General features: G+C 39.5%; 1 protein-coding gene across 1 annotated transcript in view; it reads left to right on the top strand.

Annotated features, from left to right (window-relative positions):
* Positions 1 to 20,493, top strand: part of baiap2l1 (BAI1 associated protein 2 like 1) — a 70,429-nt gene that overhangs the window by 10,209 nt on the left and 39,727 nt on the right. The window contains 2 exon segments of the mRNA NM_001100227.1: positions 9,341 to 9,416; positions 15,724 to 15,810. Coding sequence (NP_001093697.1) covers positions 9,341 to 9,416; positions 15,724 to 15,810 — 163 coding nt within the window.

The following is a 20,493-nucleotide window of genomic DNA, read 5'->3' as shown; positions in this document are numbered from 1 at the left end:
GCTGTATATGTACCTTGCATTGATGGAAAATTCTGATAATCCTATATATTTCTGTTCCATTTTTATCACGCTTAAAAATGACTGTATGGACTGTATAGCCTTTTCATTTATTATTTAGTATAATTTGGGCACCAAAAGATCCAACGTTCAAAGGCAACATATCATGGGGCTGTTTTGGGAACTTTAAAGCAGAAGGAAAGGCTAAATTACTGGGGGATGCAAAATTTTTGGCACCCCCCAGTGATTGTAATTACTTACCTGATACCCCTGGCCAGTGCTCCTGATAGGGGAAACCTGCACCGGCATGGGGGTATGTACTGTTTTTTTGTCAGCTAATCACTCTATTGCGCATGCAATCAAAGAAAGATTGCTCACCTGCATACAACCTGATCGGTGCAGTTTTACCAGAAGCACCACCCAGGGGGGTTCCAGATAGCAATTAATGTTCCGGGGGGTACCTAACCCCAATGATGCAGCCTTTCCTTCCTCTTTAAGTCCTTCTTTTTTACATAGTTCAAAAAAACACAAATGGAGCCCCCAAAATCTAACACTGAAATCAATGACTTGTGCTTGTTCAATAGCTGCCTGAAAACACCTACTGTATGTACAATTAGGGGCTTATTTATTGTTTGTGAATTGGAGAATTTTTTTTCTACTTTCAATAAAGTCACATTTAAAAAAAAAAAAAAAAAATGTTTAAATGTTAAATGTTTGCTTATTTATTTAAAAAATCTGAATATGAAAAGCTTGTTCAAATAATAATTATAATTTAGATACAAAGTCATACTGAATACCGGGTTGGCTAAAGGCCATTTGAGCTTTTTATTAAGTATCCGCTTAGCTATGTAACCTGCACTGACCTGGCTGTGATTTCCTAACCATTACCCTGTAATGAGAACAGAGATAGAGTAAATTACAGAGCGGAGGAGTTGATATCCCACTGGATTCCTGATGGAAAGGCCAGTCCTTTGATAATGTGAGATTGCAAATTTCTGGGAATATTTGTTTTATGCAGTAAATATTCATGATGACGAAACAGTACAAAAAGTGAGACAACCGCATGTAATGCATTGGCGGGAAGTAACCATCTATCCCCACCCTATGTCTGTGAATTTGGAGTTCCACCAGATTAATGGTTATATGGATCTTTTGCATTTCGTAAACGAACTGTACTCCTTTATAATAAATCTGCCATGTAGGCAATGTAATTAGCTCAGATTGCTCCTCATTCACATGAAGTTAAAGCACTTGGACCCCCATAGGAAATGAACGCATTAAAACAAAGCAGTGAGTGTTTTGGATGATAATTGCATATGCAGGGCACTTTTCAATTCAGAGGAAAGGGATCCATTGCAGATAGTGGGTGGTTTTGAGGGGAATTAAATGTTTACTAATAAGTGGGCCCACTTCCTGAACTTGCATGACTTTGGACCACCTAAATCAGGGTTCCCCAACCACTGGGCCGCAGGCTGTGCTGAACCTGGACGCACCTAGTTGCAGGGAAACAAGTTAGGGCTCTGGCACACGGGGAGATTAGTCGCGCGACTAATCTCCCTGATATGCCATCCCACCGGCGAAAATGTAAATCGCCGGTGGGATGGCATACGCAGCGCAATTTCAGTTGCCTTGAGAGGAAACTTCTAATTATTACATTTTATATTATGCACTTTATTTTTATTGTTATTAATATTATTACATTATAAAATATAAAACAGCTCACCATAATACAAAATCAGTGGGAGACCTTAAGGGCTCCCACTGATTTTGTATTATGGTGAGCTGTATTATATTTTATAATGTAATAATATTAATAACAATAAAAATAAAGTGCATAATATAAAATGTAATAATTAGATTATGTATGTATTAAACTATATACTATGCACGAGTTGTAACTCCAACCCCAGTCCTGGGGACCACTGCCCTAAATGCAATTTTTTCCTTGTCTTGTTCTGCAAAACAGAGTAGTGCAGCAAGGACAATTGTATTAACTAAGGGTTTCACTCTCTTTTAACTGTCACTGCCAGTGGTAGCGATCCGAAACCCCAGTGTTGTTATTGCCCTAAAGGTGGCCCTAAAGCTGCTAATATCAGTCCTTTAGACTGTTTTGGCAGCTTATCTGCCCGTGTATGGGCACCACCTACGGGCCTCCCTGACTGACATCTGGCCTGATTTACATCAGGCAGGTTTGAATTTTCCATCGGATCGGGCACCACATCGGCTCATTGATGTGGTCCCTGCACCAACAGCGCCTATGCCCGCCATTTAAATTTCATTGTTTTGGCTGTAGGGCCAAATGATCAAATTAGCCTGATATCGCCCACCCATAGGTGGGCATATCTGGAAAAGATCCGCTTGCTTGACAACCTCACCAAAAGAACAGATCTTACAGTGTATGACCACCTTAAGGCAGTAAGTGTCAGACCTTTTCAATTCAAGCCCTTTAGTCGGTCCCCTATGCGCAATGAATATCTAAAACAGCAAATACATTGTCACCCCAAATATCACATTAATTTGCTTTTAATGTGGCCTTTCAGGTGTATGTAGGATAACAAATAGAAATTCTCCCCAAACTTAAGTATAAATATGGCACCTCAAATACAGTGGAACCCTCATTTTAAGTTTTTCAGGGGACCAGAAAAAAATGGTGCAAAATCAGGGAAGTCTATTATGTGTTATGTATTAGTGGAACCCCAAAACAATGGTGTAAAATGCAGGAAAACTTATAATCAGGGGATGTAAAATTGAGGTTCCACTGTAACTGAATCAGTGAAAGCCAAGCACAGATTTGAGCAACCCTCTCATTCATAGACCAAAATCAAGGATGCCTGAGGTGAGATGCACCTTATTGCAGTCCTGAATCGACATGTTGATATGGTAATGATTGTAGGTATAGTTCCCCTCAAAAGAACATGTAAGAGTGGATATAAAAGAAGGGGACTGCCTTCTAAGAATCTGTTCCCATTTGACCTCCCAAAAGAAACCCCAAGAGTATTTTCACAGACTGACCAAACTCTTTAGGCTGGAAAGGTGATGCTTAGCTGGAATATGCTGTGCTCTCTGTTAATTCCTTCCAAAACATAAACTCCGAGCGTTCTGTCAGAACTCCGTCCATAACCACAAATTGCCTGACTCTTATATAAATAACCAGATTGAGGAGTACAGGCGTTTTGTGTTAGTGACCCAAATATGGCCGCTGGAAAAATATACAGTGAAACTAAGGATAGTGGTGTTTTGTTTTATTAACAGTGAAACTGTTCAGCTCATGCTGTAATTTTTATGCTGCCTGACCCTTTGGTGTGAAAGCTTTTAAGAGGACACAAAACTGGAATACAAGTTTTCTTACATGAAAGAGAGCATTCATTGACGTTAACTTTACCAGACACAGAGATGCTCATAAGTCTAAGCTACCCCATCCTCCCTTATAGGGCTGTGGCTTTCTTTTCAGAAACCCTTGAAGTTTTAAAATACAATCTGCATTGCTGACCATGAACCAGTGGTTTAAACTTAAGGTGACCATACACATTATGATCCACTCATTAGGATCATCCGATATGCCCACCTAATACAGGCATAGGGGATGTCGGACTGAGGACTGCATCAATGAGCCGATGCGGTCCCTCGTCCTATGGGAAAATAAAAGCTGGCCAATTTTCTACCAGATTTTGATTGGGAAGGACGTGTATGGCCAGCCCATGTATGTTTACAAATATTTCTGTAGTTTTACATATGATCAGTGGTGCATTTGTGCATAGTGTTGATGTCCTTGTTTGTATTTGAGGTTCACCCTGTGCATGCTTAGAAGCTGCCCATCAGAAGATGATGGTTCTTGTTGCACTAGCTCTGACTTTGATAGAGAGCACGTGCAATAGTAAACAGCTACAGAGGTTACTTTTTGACCTCCACAGTATAGGTCTGTATAAGGAAGCCCCTGGCAGATCTTTCGTATTGCTCCTGTAGAGGCAGACTAAAGCTGGCCATACACGCACCGATACTATCGTACGAAACCTCGTTTCGTACGATATTAAGTGCGTGTATGGCATGTCGGCGAGTCGACCGATATCGCAGGAAGCTGCTGATATCGGACGGCTCGCCGATCGGCCAGGTTAGGAAATTTTGATCGGGCGCCATAGAAGGCGCCTGACCAAAATCTGCCGTCAGGGCTGAATCGGCAGAAGGAGGTAGAAATCCTATTGTTTCTACCTCCTTATCTGCTCTTTCAGCCCTGACTGTGTGTGGCGGATCTGACGATATTTCGTCAGATCGCCACGTGTATGGCCAGCTTTAAGGGGGTGGTTCACATTTAAGTGAACTTTTAATTTGTCGAATGTTTTAATCGTGGAAACTTTGTGTTTATCTTTATAATTTATTTCTTATAGGTTTTGAATTATTTTTCTTCCTCTTCTGCCTCTTTCCAGCTTTCAAAAGGGGCCAGTGACCCAGCAGCCAAAAAACTATTGCTCTGTGAAGCTACAATTTTATTCTTATTGTTGCTTTTTACTACTTATCTTTCTGTTTAGTCTCTCACCTATTCATACTCCAGTCTCTCTTTTAAACCACTGCCTTATTGCTAGGGTAATTAAGACCCTAGCAAATTGTTTCAGCATATCACTAGCTATATCATACTAAAAGTAAATTTAAAGTATAATTAGTCCTTTAAGGTGTACATAGTAATTACTCCTTCATTACAATTATAAAGGAAAAGACATCCTATGTCAAACAAGCCATTGTAAGGTTTGGTCTCCCAAAATAGATGCCCCTTTTTTAGGCCTCTGGGTCCAAACTGATTTACACAGCACGGAACAAAAATCACTTAATGGTTTAAACAATGGGTTTCACACAGTAAACATCACTGTGTTGTAAAAGTGCCAAGAATGATAAGAAGAATGTGTGGGTAGTTTAGTAAATATGCTTGTAATCTTTATTGCCTCATTTTTGCTCCTCTTCATCTTTTGCTAGAGAATTTTTAACTTTATTTTATGTGTTTTGCAAGGGCAGTTTTAGCATAAATGCTGGCCACCCTAAAATAGAATACATTACATTCTGCCATCATTGATTTTCCGATCAGTGCTGGAAGATTGGCATTTAATATTAAATACACAAAGGTGTAACTTCTTACAGATTTGCCCCATATTTAATAAAAGGCACTGTGTAGTAACCCATAACAACCAATAAGATTTTTGCATTTAAACGGGTTACTATTGAATGCTACCTGCTGATTGGTTGCTATAGGTTACTGCTCCTGGGCAAACGTAGTGCTGTTTATTACATAACTCCTTAAATATTCTGCAAAATGTTACCTTCTAACCCTGGGTCACCTTTAGGACCCGAATGCAGTACATACAGAGTACTCACATGGAGAAATCTATCTGCTATCTATGATGAAGAATGTTGGTAACTAAATTAATTAATTTGTGTTGGACATTGGACTCTAGAAACAGGTGGGTCATAAGCCAATGAACTGTTTGTCTTTGGCAATGCAGTAAGCGTGTAAAGTACCTCAGAACCCATAGATAAAGTGTTATCTACCTGAAGAATGTTTGTACTTATTGGAGGCTTCTTTTGCACTTAAAGGGACAGTAAACACATAACACACCTTTGCTAAAATTAAACACAATTAATAGGACTTGTGCTGCCTATTGTTTTCATTAAAACAAAATATGTTTTCCTATTTTTTGTCATTATAAGGCACAAATTTGAAAGTTGGGCTATGTTCAATGACTATACCCCTTCCCTTTCTTTATAAACAGGACAGTTTGTTCAGAGCTCCCTATCTACACAAACAAACCTCTCCCATATCTAAACAGCAACATTGAGAAGCTCATTATCAGGGCTTCTCAGTGGACTGGTAAATAGTTTTATCAGGTACTTTGAAGTTCCTTGGGATCACAACGTGACATTTTCTGCCTTTGCACCGCTTGTGCATGGGCAGTAGAGTGAATAGCCAAACTTTAACAAAAAAGTCGCATTTTTCACAGTACTGCGCATGCGTCACCCCCGGGATCACAAAGAAAGAAGACAGGAGGAAGAGGATCGCTCACATGCAGGTGCCCTGAGCCGGTGCAGTTTTCTGCTGATGGTCACCAGCCCGGGGTATCTGGTAAGTGATTACAATCACTGGGGGGTACCTAACAGTTGGCACCCTCCATTGATTGTACCTTCCTTTAAGGGCTGTGGCACAAGGGGGAGATTAGTCGCCCGCGACAAATCTCCCTTGTCACGGGCGACTAATCTCCCTGAAATGCCATGCCACCGGTGAAAATGTAAATCGCCGGTGGGATGGCAAACGCAGCGCCGCGATTTCCCGAAATCGCGGAAGTTGCCTTGAGAGCACAGAATTTCTAGAAAGATCTATTCTGAACACAAACCTCTACTCTTTTATCAGATCTCCATCTGTTTGTAGAACAGTTCAGTTTAGACAGATCTCAGGATATACTGAAAGTATATCCGGTTAGCTGGTTGTGGAACTTTTTCAAGCAAAGATGCCTGAGGTGAAGGTGACAGGAATCGTTGTGTATGTAAAATCTCTGTGCATACACAATGAGATGACATTGTGGCTTGTTTTATGGCAGATTTTCACACAATTAAAAAATATCTTTAGTTATTGTTTAGGTTTAACTGCAGCTAGCGGCCGAGCATTCAAATACTTCTGTTGCAGAGAAAATAAGAATACTCTCCTCATATCCCCCCTTGACTTGAGACTCTAGAAAGAAAAGTGATCAAAGAAGCCTTAAAACATGACGTCAGTGTATTACATACTAAAGATCCTTAGAATTCTTAAATTCAGGACCAGTTTGGGCTTCAGCATTTGTCTTCCCCCCCCAAACTCACCAAAGATGAGCATACACGGGCAGCCTTAAGCTGCCGATTTGGTTCCTTCAGTCTTAATTGCCAATGTATGCTGCACACTGACGGGCCTACTTGACCGATATCCAAATGAGCAGATTGTAAGCAGAGTGTGTAAGGTACATTTAATAAATTCAGTACCTGTGTCAGAATGTACAGTATTCACCTGATTAGGCCCATTCTGTCTGAGCCTTCAGTGGTATTCGCAAGCAGCGCTGAGCACCATCACCTTTAGAACCCTTACTCCATGCTTCAAATTGTTACATTCTGACAATTTTCCATGATGGAAAAATCATTCCAGTCCAGAAAATTGTTAAATCTTGTGCAGGAAACAGAATAAAAGGCTCTCGCCTTCGTGAAAATAGATTTATCTTTGCAGATCATATGTAAATATATCAGGGGGGGTTTAGTTTAAATATGAACTGACGCAATTGCTGCTGTGAAAGTTCTTGTAACTTGAGACATAGATGGCTGCTGTATCACATATTAGGGGTGGTTCACCTTCAGGGTAACTTGTTTTAGAATTGTTTATTCTTAGAAACTTTTAAATTGGTCTTCATTTTTTTTTCATATTTTTAATTTTTTTATAGTTTTTGAATTATTTGCCTTTATCTTCTGACTCTTTCCAACTTTCAAATGGGGGTCACTGACCCCAGCAGCCAAAAAACTGTTGCTCTGTGAGGCTACAATTTTATTGTAGCTTCTATTGTTATTGTTACATTTTATTACTTCCATTTCTATTTAAGCCCTCATCTGTTCATATTCCTGTGTCTTTTTCAAACAACTGTCTGGTTGCTAGGTTAAATTGGACCCAAGCAACCAAATAGCTACTGAATTTGCAAACTGGAGAGCTGCTGAACAAAAACCTAAATAAATAAAAAAACACAAATAATACAAAAATGAAGAATTGCAAATTGCCTCAGTATAGCACTCTCTACATCAGTGGTTCTCAACCTTCCTAATGCCACAACCCTGTAATACAGTTTCTCATGTTGTGGTGACCCCCAACCATAAAATTATTTCTAAGACCATCGGAAATATGTGTTTTCCGATGGTCTTAGGCGACCCCTGTGAAAGGGTCATTCGACCCCCAAAGGGCTCCCGACCCACAGCTTGAGAACCGCTGCTCTACATCATACTACAAGTTAATTTAAATGTGAACAACCCCTTTAATAAGTGGTTAATTAAACTCCACCCAAGCAATTGTACTATCTGACTCATGCAATTAGGTTTTTTATTGCATTAATAATGCATTCATTTATGCTTTTCCTTTGAGATCAGTCACAAAATTAAGCTCTGAAGATAACAAGGCATCTGTGCGTTTTGACAAACCGTATAAAGGGAAAGTATGTTAACTCTAGGTCAGGGATGGCTAATTGCACTTCTTATATTTCAGATATAGCTTAGCTGTCTAAGGGCCATAGAAACCTTCATCCCGCGGGCCTTCTACTTGAACAGCCCATTATTAGATTATTACTGTCTTGGGATTCCTTTTAACCTCAATTACAGCATGTTGCAATTGGGGTGATTGCGGTCATTAGTGTTGTTGATGTTAAAAGGCTCAAGATGAAAATTAGTATGATGTAGAGAATGATTTAGAGACAATTAGCAATTGGTCTTCATTTTTTATTTTTTTAAGTTTTTTTTAATTATTAAGCATTTGGTTTAGCCCCTCTCAGTTTGGAATTTTAGAAGGTACCTGGTTGCTTTGGTCCAGTTTAACCTAGCAACCAGGGAGTGGGTTATAAGAGAGATGTGAAACTGAATAGAGGAAGGCCTAAATAGAAAGATAAGTAATTAAAAGTAGCAATAATAGAATTGTAGCCTCGGAGAGCAATAGTTATTTGGGTGCTGAGGTCAGTGACCTTCACCTAAAAGAAGGAAAGAGTCAGAAACAGAAGGCAAATAATTCAAAAACTATAACAAAAAATGAAGACCAACTGAAAATTTGCTAAGAATATGCCATTCGATAATATTCTAAAAATGAACCTGAAGGCGAACCACCCCTTTAATAAAAACCTGAGTACATTATTTAAGATGACTCCCTTAGTATCCAAAATTACACTGTCACTATAAGCCTGACGTTTTGACGGGCTGTATGGGGATTCTGATAATCAGTATTTTAGATTCTTTGGGACTTCATTTAGTTAGTGATACAATTAGCTAGGAGTATAGGCGCTCACATTTATTTTGTGTGTTCATCACTGTAGCCAGTGTCGTGTCATGTTGGGTAAGGATGAGGTTGTGTATTCTGCCGCACACAAAACAGATTGTTAAATTACAAGAGCCCCCGGAGCTCACATCATATTGATTCATGCTTATATTATAAAAAAAAAAAATGATATATAAAAGTTATAATTATCAACAAATTTCATTTTATCCTGGATATAAAAGTTATATTTGTTACAATGTGGATTATGGGACAATGCTGCTTGTCTTGCTTATGGCAACATGACATAAAATAAACGTTGCTTTTTTTCTCTTTGTTCTCTAGAATGTGATGGATCAGTTCAACCCCGGGTTAAGGAATCTTGTTAATCTTGGAAGGAACTATGAAAAAGCAGTGACAGGTAAGATTCATTAAGGTAAAGTTTTGTTTACTATATGTGGAAGAATGGCTGTAAAAGACCCGTGTTGGAATAACTGCACAAAGAGCATGTGTGCACACTCAGTATGCACTCTCTCAAACCAGTACATTTGATATAGCAGCTTTTTTCTATTGTTCTTTAATTTTTTTTTATCTTTGTAAACCCTAGAAATTGAATTTGAAAGATGTGGAAATGCAACACAGCAATGTGTCTCCTTTGCACTAAGCAAAGTTAATTGCTAATTGGCAGTTTCTGGTATGGATAAAGCCTTGGGGTGTCAAGTATAAATCAATCATACTTCCATTTACATGGCAATTTAAGGGGCTGTTTACCTTTAAATTAACACTTACTATCAGACAATTGGTCTTTTTTTTTTTTTTTGCTATTTGTATTTTTTTTAATTATTTCATTTTTTTGTTCAGCAACTTGCCAGTTGTAAATTTCAGTACCTATCTGGCTGCTAGGTTCCTGTTTAACCTAGCAACCATTTAGTGGTTTGAAAAAGAGACCTGAATATGGATAGAGTAGGGCCAAAATAGAAAGCTAATTAATAACAAGTAATAAAATAACAATAAAATTGTAGCCTCACATAGGAAGGGTTTTTTTGCCTTCTGGGGTAAGTGACACCCATTTGACGTTTGGAAAGCCAAAAGAGGAAGGCGAATAATTAATAAACTATAAACAATAAAAAATAAAGACCGAATTTCTAAGCATGGGCCATTTTATAAGATTATAAATGTTAACCTGTATATAACCAACTCTTTAAAGACCAAAATCTTATTTTATTTCCTTTTATGGCAGTGCATTGTTGTGCCATTTCCCACAGTGAGCACCCGCACTTACCTTGTGGGTTGTTTTTGCAAGGCTTGCCTTAACATACTTGTAGTGTGCTGTCTTGGTGCCATACTGTAGGTTAGGCATGTGTACAAAGTAGGAATGCACCAAATCCTCCACAGAAGATGAGAACTCAATCTGATACCTAATTTTCATATTCAAAACATTTGACATCTTTGAACAAAAAAAAAAAATCAAATTCAGTTGTGCAGAGCATTACGGCACTATGACACTGCCAGGGTATTTGTGTTGACTTTTTTTTTCATTATTTCTTTATGTGTACATGCACACGTTACAGGTTATTGTGGTATCTCCATGGAAAAAAATCCTAGTTGGGATTTTATCCAGGTTTCCTTGGAACTGGCCCCATGCCCTTGTTACCATGCTAAGGAGAGAACATAGTATAGTAAAAAGGAAGTAAGTGTTATGCCTTCCAACATGTTATCGGATGTCGGAGAGTGTTTGTTATAGATTAAGGGGTATATTTATAAAGCTGTGTTAAATATTTTACACTGATAAAAGCTGTGTAAAAAGTGGTGCAATTAAAGGTGCCCATACACTATAAGATCTGCTCGCTTGGCGATGTCGCCAAGCGAGTGGATCTTCACCCGATATCCCCACCTACGCGTGGGCGATATCAGGTAGCAAGTAACTTAAAAAAAAAATAATCCGATCGTTTGGCCCTTGGGTGTTGTATTTATAAAGCTGTATTGCAGCCTGCGCATGATTTAATGCTATCCATCACTATCACAGACGTGACCCATTACAAAGAGCTAATCGGCATATTTATAAAGGTGTGTCATTTGTTCTACACCAGATTAACGCAGAAAATTATGCCTATTATTTTACACTAGTACAATAGTTCTGGTTTAGTCTATTAAGGTCAGCAAGACAAAATAAGGTTAGACAAAATGAGAAAATCATTCATAAAATACTGTGGTAAAAGTGATTTTAAATGGCATTCCATAGTGCTATAGTGGTGATGAAAATTATATTTTAACACCATTTTTCAATACACCTATATAACTATGCCGCTGAGTGTAATGGTTCTCTACAAACCATCACGAGTGGTGATGTCAGTCAGAATAAGTGTAGACATTATTTGCATAACATGCCATTTCTTTGCTGTTCTTTGCCTTTTGTTTAAAGGAGAATGCAAGTCAAAATGTAAAAAGCATACTGCCCAATAGTCCTCCTATTGTTTAGTAAAAACGCCACACTTTTGGCTCACCTAATCAAATATTTACTCAGTCACACTTACTTCACATTTTCTAGAACAGGCAGCCATCTCTAAAAAGGTATTCTCCCTTCCTTTCCCTCCTTGCTTCATACTGCACGTTTCATTCCCTCCCCCCCTCCCCTCTGCCAGATCCACTTCTGATTGGCTGGTGGGCATGTGTAGCTCAGAACAGGAGACAGGATCAAGTTACACACATGCTCAGACAATAGGAAGGCTGCTGCTGGCACCTACAGGAAGGGGAGAGAGATTTCAGTGATGTCACTGTAGGCTTCACACTGCTGTAGGCTGCCAGCACCATATCTCAGAGAAGCAAGCAGGGATCTGGGAATTTAGATATGCAGTAAGTACTTAAAAAGAATGCCTTTAGACTTACTTTTAATTTATATAAACCTTTCACTGTCCTTTAAAGGACAAGGATAGTCTAGTAAAGATTTAAACTCCTTTGTAAGGCATACCTCCAGTGATGTCATCATTGCTACTAAATCTCCTCTCTTTTGAGCCCTTAACCTAATCAAATGCAACATTTTTGAGAAAAAAAAACGCTGTCTTGAAAAAAAAAAATCCCATGATTCGGCTCTCCTTCACAAAGGCCAATAACAGGGCATGCGCACAATATAGGATTAGTAGGCTTTGGGAGTGTTGTGGGAAGGAGCATTGCCAAACAGCGATTTCAGCAATTCCCTCGCTTTACTCGGCGTGCACCAATAGCAAACGAGTAACACAATATGGTGACGCGCGACTAAAGAAGGAAGAAATACACTGATCAGCCAGCATATATTACTTGCTCTGCACTGATCAGTGTTTCCTATTATTCCTCCATTTTTCCTTGCCTACTGTCATCTGCACAGCACTGTGATCGGGTCGTGGGAATATTCTGAGAAAAATGGCCGCCGTGATGGAGCGTAAATAGAGTTAACTGAGAGGGCACCACAGGGGAAATAGGAGCAGTTAGGAAAAAGTAAATTAGCAATTAGGTACAGTGTGGGGGTTCTATTAGATGCTAGAGACATGGCGTAATGGCCATTTTCTTGTCCTTTAATTATCACCTTAAAGGAAAACTATACCCCCAGAATGAATACTTAACCAACAGTTAGTTTATATTAAGTGACCTATTCAAGAATCTCGAAAAACTGTAATATATATATCAGTAAATATTGCCCTTTACATCCTTTCCCTTGATCCACCATTTAGTGATGGGCTGTGTGCTCCTTCAGAAATCACATGACCAGAAATAATGCAGCTTTAACTGTAACAGGAAGTAGTGTGAAAGCGAAAGGAAGAACTCTGTCCATTCATTGGCTGATGGGGCCTAGCTTGTATGTGTGCCTTGGCTTGTTTGTGTGCACTGTGAATCCGATGATCCCAGAAGGCGGCCTTTAATTCTTAAAATGGCAATTTTCTATTTAGGAGTACCCAATAGCACATACTACTAAAAAATATATTTTTATGAAAATGGTTTATTTAGATAAAGCAGGGTTTTATGAGCTTATGAGCTTGTTTATGCAATATATTTTTATAGAGACCTACATTGTTTGGGGGTATAGGTTTCCTTTAAAGTGGTAGTTCACCTTTTAGTATGATGTAGACAGTGATATTCAGAGATACTTTGCATCTGATCTTATTCATTTTTTAGTGTAGTATTTCAGAGGCTATCTGGCTGCTAGGATCTTGTTTACTTTAGCAACCAGACAGTGGTTTGAATGAGAGACTGGAATATGAATAGGTGAGGGACATTCAAGAAAGATTCCGCCAGATACTGAACCAAATATTAATTTGCATTTGTAAATGAGGGTACAGAAAAGTTAAAGATAACCATGTGCTGAGCTCGCAGTTCGATTTTTGTATTTGTCATGCAAAGTCACGGGAATTTAAGGATTCGGTTTGGCCAGGAACACGGATGCGGCCTAATCTGAATCCTGCTGAAAAAGGCTGAATCTTTGTTAATCCTGAAACAAATCCTGGATTCAGTGCATCCCTAATAAATTTTAGGGGTAACATTTTTCCCCCCTGTAAAATTCCTGAATATTTGCTTGATACCAGTCAATAATAATAAAATATTTGTGATAAATAAATATTTTCAACCTACAAGAGGATCAATAACTTCAGGCAGAACTTGTAGTGGCTATGGTTGATGTGGCATTGTCTCCAGAAGCCTGGGAAAGGGTTAATCCTGTTTTAACCAGCCTTTGCTTTGCATATCTTCCAAACGGATTGTCAAATAGTATTTTTGGAAATTTCCATTTGCATGGCGCACTAATGCCATGTAGCTTAACCCCACCTCTGCTGGGCGTTTTTAGGTAAATAACTTCTGCCACCGTGCTTTAGCTGTACCCATGTTCTTGGGGTGCCATTTGTCAGCACAGTCCTAATTTGGTTAATTAAGCATGATTTTTTTTTTTTATTGGGGAGTTAATTACCCTGTGCATTCTACAAATAATCACGTAGTCCTGTCTAATGTTAAATTTTATTCTATAAGTGCTCCACCTTGAGACAAAAACACTCACAGAACACTGGAATTTGTTTTGTATCCCTTTCCACCCTGAGAGTAGCTACTGGGTAATTGGTTTATATAATTAAGCAATATTTTGCTTGGTGCACCTGCGTCATACCTGAGAAATGTCAATGGCAAAACTCGGACTGTCACACTAAGCTACATTATCAATTTTATTATTCAGCCTAAGGGTCAGCAAGATGCCAAAGCACCAGCAGCACACATTCCAGAAAGGGGTGGGTTACCTCTCAGATAACCTTGTATATTATACTATGGCCCAGCAGCTAAAAGCTATTGCTTTGTGAGACTACAATATTATTGCTATTATTACTTTTTATTACTTATTTTTCTATACCGATCCTCTCTTAATCATTCCCTTCTCATATTCCAGACAATTGCCTGGTTGCTAAGACCCTAGTAACCACATAGCTGCTGGAATACCAAACTGAAGGGCTGCTGAACAAAAACCTAAATAACTTTGAATTTAAAAAAATGAAAACCAATTGCAAATTCTCTGCGTCATACTAAATGTAAATTTAAAGGTAAACAAACCCCTTTAGAACTGCATAGATAGTGGCAACAGGAACATACAGACAATAGATTTCTTTAAATTGTATTTAATGTTAAATTGCCATGGGCTGCTATTTGATGGTGGTGATGTTTTGAAAAAATGAAAGACAACTATAAAAATACAGTCTTCAGGTGTTTACATAGTATGCAGCACACTCTCCATGCACAGTATCTGTCTTGACACCTGTATAATCACAAAATAAATGTAGTCAGCATATGGGACATACACTTACATATCTCCCTTGATGTAATGAACTGTTGGATACATAGCTTTTTATTTTCCATTAGGGTGCTATATAATTGATTTATTGGTTCATAAAATTTTACGGAGCCTTTGTTTTCTATATTTTGACATCCCTGTTGCAAGTGTCCAGAGTTAGTAGACTGTTAATATACTGTAAAGGCATTTGTTCCTGTGCAGCAGCTTAGCCAAGCATTTAATGTACTGAACCAGAGGAGTACATGGATAGGCTTTAGAAACAGACATGTCCTTTATTATTTATGGCACCCTGCATTTCCCAGGCAGAGGCTGTGGTGTGAAATTTGATGTCCTATATCAAGTACCTATGCAGTTTAAATAGCTTAAATATAGAGTTCTGCTACCTTGGACTTTCTCTAATACCACATTGCTAGCTTGAGAGATCCTAAAGGGAAAGTATACAGCGTTAGTAAGGGTGGTGGGGGGGGGGGGGGTCTGCCTTCCATTTCTTTTAAAACCCCAAAAGGAAGTTTGTCCATTTGAATGCTCTCTAATGCAGTCCCTGAAATGCCATATTTATTTAGCCCCAAATAGCTGACAAATGTATTTACCATGCATTTACCATTTAAATGCCTTTCTCCTTCAAAATTTCTTCTTCCAAAAAGAGTTCATGCCTACCACCTTGGTGCAGAGGCACCTGATTCCCTCTGATAGCTCATTTTGCCCTTCACGCTTTCGCATTTTTTCTCATGTGTTCTGCATGGGAACGAACATGTGCAAGAACTAGATGCGGCGCAGGGGGGGTGTCTACAGAGAGACTGCTGGTGCGGGCTTAACAAATATGTCATTTCTGCTAAATTGGTTGTTGAACAACTTATTTTTTGGGGGTTTATTTGTGATCTTCTGTGGAACCACTTACTTTTACATTTTTTTAATAAATGTCCATCTCTTCCAGCAATGGTACAGGCGGGAAGAGCATATTATGATGGAGTAGGCAAGATGGGCGAATTGGCTTCTGCATCTCCTGTATCAAAAGAGCTAGGTAAGTTGCATTGTCTTTTTTTTTAATACATAATAGAGCTCATTTAGAAAGCCCCTGGGCACAAGTGCAATAGCGCAAAAGGGACTCAAGAGCAGGCAATAAGGACAGGGCCCTAATGCAGCCTGTGACTCCAGACGCTCCATACCTTTGCCCATCTGCAGGCCGCACTAGATCTAAAGTGCAGTTGACAGGTCCACATAGCCTGTGGCTACTAACTCAGTGCCCCACGCAGTGTGCAAAATGCAAAAAAAAAAAACAAAAAACGGCCAATTACAGACTGTTTTTGCACTTTGCATACAACTTAAGGCATGGTGAATGCGCCTTAGTGACTGTGCTTTAATTGGCATTTGGCTTTATGAGGGAAATTAAAATGATTGGTTCACTTTTAAGTGAACTTTCATTTTATATTTTATAGCATTTTTGAATTATTTTCTTTCCTCTTTTGACACTTTTCTAGCTTTCAAAAGGAGGTCACCGTCCCCGCCAGCCAAAAAAGTATTACTCTTTGATTCTACGGTTTTATTGTTATTACTTTTTATTGTTGTCTTTCTATTCAGACCCACTCGTATTTATATTCCAGTTTCTCATTCAAGCTACTGCCTCGTTGTTAGGGTAATTTTGACCCTAGCAAATATATAGCTGCTGAATAAAAAGCTTAATAATTCAAAAACCAAAAATAATAAAAACATGAAGACCTAATGCAAATTGTTTCAGAGTAGCACTCTCTAAATTCTGCTAAAAATAATTTAAACAACAAAAAGACTTTTTTCAAGATTGCACTTTGGTCATCTGAATCCAACCTCTGGTTCCTATGCATCGCATCACATCACATACTGTGGGGATGCCAGTTTGTTAAATACTCCTTAGTTACCCAAAATACAAACCATCAGCTCTTAGGCTTGTACTGAATGCATGGGCAGCAATTCTAGAAAGGCTTGGTGTACCTTTTATGCACCCAGCCATATCACTGCAAGGACTCCATGGGAGATGAAAAAATACGGTGTTGTGACACTCTCCAGCCAGGCACCCCAGGCTGAAGCATTTTTGTATTGTTATGGAACAGGTGCCCTGCCCATAGCCAGAGGTGGGCTTCTCAGTTCACTGGAGGGTGCCTAACAAGTTGCCGCTCCCCAGCAATTTCTTGTACTTTGAGTCATTACTCACAGAAGCTGACATTGTGACAACCACAGATATATTTTGAATTGTTTTAGCAAATACAATTCATCTTTGTCTTTGGTACGGTAGCATAGCTAGGAATGTTTCTAGGTGACCCTATGCCTAACCTATGGAATATTCCCTGTCCCAATAGGATGGTCAACCAAATTGCTTTATAATCCATCTTTAGCCTTGCCTGTCCAAGCCCTCCTTTGCTTGATGTCATTTAGCACCCATATGGGTCCCTTATAGGAGGACAGACATGTAAGTTCTCATTTGCTAGCAATGGGATGAAACTGCAGCTCTGAGAAAATTCAAACCCTCGACTGAGTGCAGGTTTTGAAGCAAGGAAAATGTGACAGGGCTAGTGCAGCTGGTTGTGTCCCCTAGCTGCAAATATGCAAGATAGGATTTTAATTCTAGAATGGGTTAATATGCATTATTGTGCTTGGTTTTGAAAGAAAAAACTTTTTTTTTTCTAACTGTTACACTAGGAGATATGAATAGAAAAATGCTGGGCAGTTTAATATGAGCAAGGTTTTCCCATGGCTGTGTTCAGATTTCGGGAGTGGTTCAAAAGCAAACAGAAATGAGCAAACATTCAGAGACTATTGCGTATGAACTTGTTAGTTTTAGCCAGCTTTAGTGAAAATAATGGTTGTGTTTGTTGAAAAAAAATGTAAAAAATGAGCAGTGGATTAGCTCTATTGTGTCTGTCAGTCTGAGTGACCCTTCTGAAGCTGTAACAGAATTTAACCCTTTAGCTTCATTCTGAGCAAAAAAAAGGACAGCAGCAGCAGCCATACAGTTCAGTCTGAGACTGGTTGCTGAAAAGTTTGGGATATAAAGATACTGTTACATTAGAGGTGTTAGTAGCAAACACAGAAGGGGAATTCATGAAAGCCTTCTATTCTAGTAGACTAGAAGAATGCTTTGGACTGATACAGGGCTCTAGGATACTAATCATTTAGGGCAGGGATCTACAACCTTTTTTTTTTTTTTACCCATGAGCCCCATTTAAATGTAAAACATGTTGGGTAGCAACACAAGCATTCAAAAAGAACCTGGGAGTGCCAAATATGGGCTGTGATTGGCGTTTGAGGACTGGCAGCCTACAGGAGGCTCTGTTTGGTAGTACTCATGGTTTTGATGCAACCAAAACTTACCTCCATTCCAGGAATTCAAAAATGAGCACCTGCTTTGAGGCCACTGGGAGCAACATCCAAGGGGTTGGTGGGCAACATATTGCGTGCGAGCCACTGGTTGGGAATCACCGATTTAGGGAATGGGTTACCAGATGGGAAGTACACTAGCCTTTTCCTATATTGTTGTACCCATTGACTTTGGTGCCTTCTGCACCATTTGGTTTGGAAAAAAATGTTGTGCCCTATCGTTCTGCTTAGCAGATTAGTTTTTATTTGCTTTCTCTGAACTTAAAACTGCAATGCTGAACTATAACAGTGCTAAATTGTAGTCACCCCAAGTGCTTTGCGTTTTGGACACTCGCTGCCTTTTGGGTAATCATACTCTTTTGTGCAGGGCAAAAATATGTACATATGTATGTAATTGGTTTGTTTAAGGTATGCACCTTTAAGTTTCACAGTGCTGTGGAATATGTTGGCACTTTATAATATCTGTTAGTAGTAATAATGACTCTCGAAAGCTTAAAATGGTTGAGACAGGAGCTAATGCAAGGCCTGCCCAAATCAAGTTCCTTGGACCTAAAGGCTATAGTAACTGTTTATCTTTGAGTTAACTTTTAGTAAGATGGAGAGAGTAATATTTTGAGACAGTTTGCAGTTTATCTTCATTTTGTTTGCATTGTGGCCTGCCTTATACCTCTACATGTGCTTTAGGTAGCCTAGTTCTCTATGGGAAATTATGACTGTTGGATAAGATGCTGCCAATCAGACAAACAAGACCTGTTTCACAGCATTAAATTGATAATAGAATCATGACAGTTGTCCTTGTTCCTAACGATACAATATTATGATAATTTTAGAACTGTAAGCAGTCAAGTGTTTAATAGCAAAATCTCCTATGCAGCTCCTCTTGTTTTATTTGCCCATACAATTGCAATCCAGTTCACAAGATTTCTTCTTTCCTTTTCAACCTTTTCATCAGGCTTGGGTAAAAGACCAGTGCGTAAAATATGGCTACATGTAATTCTAGTTCAATAGAGACACTATAAAGTTTCATTGGCACAAAAGCAGGCTTTCTTCCCAAGCTCCTATTGTTTTGTATTCAAATCTGTGGCTTATAAAGTGAAGTCATTTGAAACACAAGTGTTGTTTTAATAAAAATGCCTTTGAAGATAGGCAGGGCTTTGTCATTTAGAGCTTCTGGAAAGGGGAAATAGCTAGCATATTAGGGAAATGAATCCCATGGTCACTTAACTGAGCTTTAGACCAATCAAGGGCAATTGCTACCCCCATATTTTGTAGAGCCTTCTCTCAAATTATCCCCCCAGCAGCCTTCTATATCCACAGGGTCACGTTTTTCCACTCCTGCATTAGTCCTTTGCACTAAAGCTCTATATCAGTGCTGTCCAACTTCTACGGTGCCGAGGGCCGGAATTTCTCTAGCATACATGGTGGAGGGCCGCTAATTGAAGCCAGTTTTGACCACTCCCCTTTTTGAAACCACACCCACTTCAAACCACACCTATTTTATCACAATGGTGGTAGCACAGCAAAATCCCAAATGCTTGGTCCTTACTGTGGGGATATCAACTGTCATTCATATGTGAAAGAATTATGTCATATTAAGATATACCCTTAAATTCCATATGCCTCCTCCTCCCCTGTGGATAGCAGAGCAACCCCCAGTACATAATTACACACCTTAGGGACCATTTAATGGCTATTTCCAACTGCTAACAAACTCCCACAACAAACCCCTGCCAGGTTCACCTCCCACAAGCAGCATAGGGCAAGCAGAGTATGGCACACACAGGCAGCACTCTGCCTGTCCTATGCTGTCTGTGTGTGCCATGCTCTGCCTTCCCTATGCTGCCTCTGTGTGCCATACTCTGCCTGCCCTACCCTGCCTGTGTGTGCCATACTCTGCCTGCCCTACCCTGCCTGTGTGTGCCATACTCTGCCTGCCCTACCCTGACTGTGTGTGCCATACTCTGCCTGCCCTACCCTGACTCTGTGTGCCATACTCTGCCTGCCCTACCCTTCCTGTCTGTGCCATACCCTCCCTGACCTATGCTGCCCGTGTGTGCCATACTCTACCTGCCCTATGCTGGCTGTATGTGCCATACTCTGCCTACAGTACCTATGTCTGAGGTGTGAAGAAGTGAACAATGGGAGTGATTACAGCCTGAGCCTGAGGTGTGAACACTGCAGGGGGTGGACAATACAGAGATACAGGGGATTACATTTTTAAACAATACAGAGGGACTACAGCCTGAATCTGAGGTGAGAACCATGCAGGGGGCCAGTTAATCACAGTACTGATCCCATTTAATGCTTACTCAAAGGTAAGCCATCAAAGCAGCCAGACAGGTGGGGGGCCACACAG

Source organism: Xenopus tropicalis, chromosome 9, assembly GCF_000004195.4.
Source record: "Xenopus tropicalis strain Nigerian chromosome 9, UCB_Xtro_10.0, whole genome shotgun sequence".
Taxonomy (NCBI): domain Eukaryota; kingdom Metazoa; phylum Chordata; class Amphibia; order Anura; family Pipidae; genus Xenopus; species Xenopus tropicalis.
The sequence above is the reverse complement of the archived record's forward strand: the minus strand, read 5'-3'. Positions and strand labels throughout refer to the sequence as shown.